The sequence below is a fragment of the Brachyhypopomus gauderio genome, chromosome 17, assembly GCF_052324685.1.
Source record: "Brachyhypopomus gauderio isolate BG-103 chromosome 17, BGAUD_0.2, whole genome shotgun sequence".
Classification (NCBI taxonomy): domain Eukaryota; kingdom Metazoa; phylum Chordata; class Actinopteri; order Gymnotiformes; family Hypopomidae; genus Brachyhypopomus; species Brachyhypopomus gauderio.
In genome coordinates, this window is record NC_135227.1 from 21,400,687 (window position 1) to 21,403,186 (window position 2,500).

General features: G+C 42.8%; 1 protein-coding gene across 4 annotated transcripts in view; it reads right to left on the bottom strand.

The window, feature by feature from the left end:
- Positions 1 to 2,500, bottom strand: part of rps6ka1 (ribosomal protein S6 kinase a, polypeptide 1) — a 62,677-nt gene that overhangs the window by 8,549 nt on the left and 51,628 nt on the right. For all 4 annotated transcript variants that reach the window (XM_076978219.1, XM_076978221.1, XM_076978220.1 and 1 more), the window contains 2 exons: positions 2,210 to 2,312; positions 1 to 15 (listed from right to left, as the gene is read on the bottom strand). The exon at positions 1 to 15 is cut by the window's left edge and continues 116 nt beyond it. In XM_076978219.1, the coding sequence (XP_076834334.1) occupies positions 1 to 15; positions 2,210 to 2,312 (118 nt within the window). The remainder of the gene's footprint in view (positions 16 to 2,209; positions 2,313 to 2,500) is intronic.

Consider the following 2,500-nt stretch of genomic DNA (forward strand, 5'->3'; position numbering starts at 1 on the left):
GCACGCCGGGGGAGTCTGGGACACGGGACAGGAGCAGAGACATCAGGACCAGAGACGCGCTGGATACTCATCACGATGTAGGCAGAGGGGACACCCAGGACCAGCCCCGTCGACAGGGGGGACAACCGGGTCTGTTGTCCCGGGCCCCAGGGCTAGGGGAGCCCATCAAAGAGCCCAGCAATTTATTTTTTATTTAAAGTCTATAATTTTAAATAATCTTGAAAACTTTCATTAATATAAATTTTTGTACTCAAAATAAGCTCAATGGCTAAAATATATGTTTTTTACCTATCTGCATATTTTCCATTAAGTGCATACACCCCCGCCTCCCACTGAAAAATGGTTTGATCCAACATCGACCGTAACCGGCCGGTACCCGCCCAACAGCGGGAAATACAGTGGTGGATAGTTAAAGTAAATACAGAAATCTGGAGCGCAGAAAAGAAAGTCGAATTTTAATGTATTTTAATGCATTGTGTTCCAGGTTTGAAAAGTGCTGGAATTTAGGCTAAAGTACTACTTCGTTTCACAACAAATGTAATTCCAGGACGAAAAATGAGAGAACGTGAAGACGTTAAGATTGGGCGTTTTGAAAATAAACAACCATTAAATAATGTAAATAAAAAGCAAATTATTTCGAGTATATGTATAAATATTTAACTTAATTATGTTTAGCGTTCAGGGAAATATTGAAATGGACCTTTAAAGTGACGTACAAGTGCTTGAATTCCACCTTATAAAGGTGTATGAACACTGCAAACGTGACTTTGTTCATTGCGCTGAAGCGCGGTGCGCGCGAAGTTACAAAATTCGAGAGGTGCACGACCTCGCGAAGAATCGAGACCCTCGCGCACGTTCGGTGCCACTGCGATTACTTAATTTTCGCCGCGCGGACCCTCGCGCCGCTCGCGACACGTCAAGTATAAACCAGTCAGCTGTCAGAAACAGCTGATGTGTGGCTGTATTATATACTATATGACCTAACACAAGGATTGTGTTAGGTCATATAGTATATAATACACAAGGACCCACCTCTTTCAAGTGCACTTTGCATAATTATGCTTTGTCTATTGTACTTTATCGTCTCTTTCCTCAGGTATTGTGGGGGGCGGCACATGAAACTTTCTTGTCCCGGGCCCCAGCAAGAATGTCAACGGGCCTGCCCAGGACTCAACACGCCAGAACAGCTGGACCGAATCATCACATTACTTCTGCAACGTCTGTGCGTAAACAACCTGAACATATTCCAGCTTTTGCTAGTTCTCGTACACATGTGTGTTCTAGTGGTGGGACACAGAGCTGTCCGTGTCAAACACGTGTGTTTGTAGGACACTTCAGTCTCAGATCCATATTCCTGCTTAATCTGATGCTCTGTGGAGGCGAGCGTGGATTATTGGGATTAGCAGAATGATCGTGGTGTCTGAACTGTTGTATCATCAGGATTAAAATGCTGACCTAACGATTCTCTTCTCCCAACACTGACATTCTTTAGACATGTCAGACATCTGCCTTCCCTCTTACCACGAAGTGACGTCTGGGTGCACTCTAACGGTTTCACACACACACGGTCACGCACATGCACACAAGCAGTTTACGCACCAGTAAGTCAAGAGCAAGTGTGTATCACGAGAGAAAAATAAGACGGCTGAACACTGTAGTAAAATAATACATGGACAACACTAGTTTATAAGGAAAACTGAAGACTCTAAGGAAATGAAACAAACAGATTAAACTGTACTGAGGACTGTACTGAAGACAGTTCTACAAACGTATTTGTTCATAAGCCTTCCTGAATCATTCATGTAAAAGCCCTACAGTCTATATTACAGTTTTCCTTATATACAGGTGCTGTCCATTTATGTGTGTGTATGCAAGTGTATGGTATCATACACAAATGTTAATAGCAGAGTATATATGTGCAAGGGTTTCATATGTATGTGCTAGTGTTTCATGTATTTTAACCTAATTTGTTACTGGCACACATGAACACAGTAATAATTATTGTGTTGAATTAAAGTGAGAAACATTAACATTCATTCATATTCATATAAATTCTGTTTATAATATACAACACATACATATATACACACAAAGGTAATAAAAAAGGCAAATTCAGGGTCATGAAAGCGGATTATTATGTATGGAGGTCATGACCAAACAAAAGGTCATGTCTTTGTTCAGGGTTCTTTTGCAGGCTGTGACCTCTGACCTTTGGGAGTGCGGGAGGTGAACTCGGAGTCGAAGTAGAAGGTGTCGTCGGGCCGGGCCACCGCGGGTTTGAAGGGGGGCTTGATCTCCCGCCGGTAGAGCTTCTGAGTACAGGACACACACACACACACACACACACACACACACACACACACACACACACACACACACACACACACACACACACACACACACACACACACACGGTATGGAGTACATCACACTCACAGGCCTGTGGTTCAGATATTATTGATATTACTACGGATTTAGCTGTTTTTAACCTAGCAGAGAT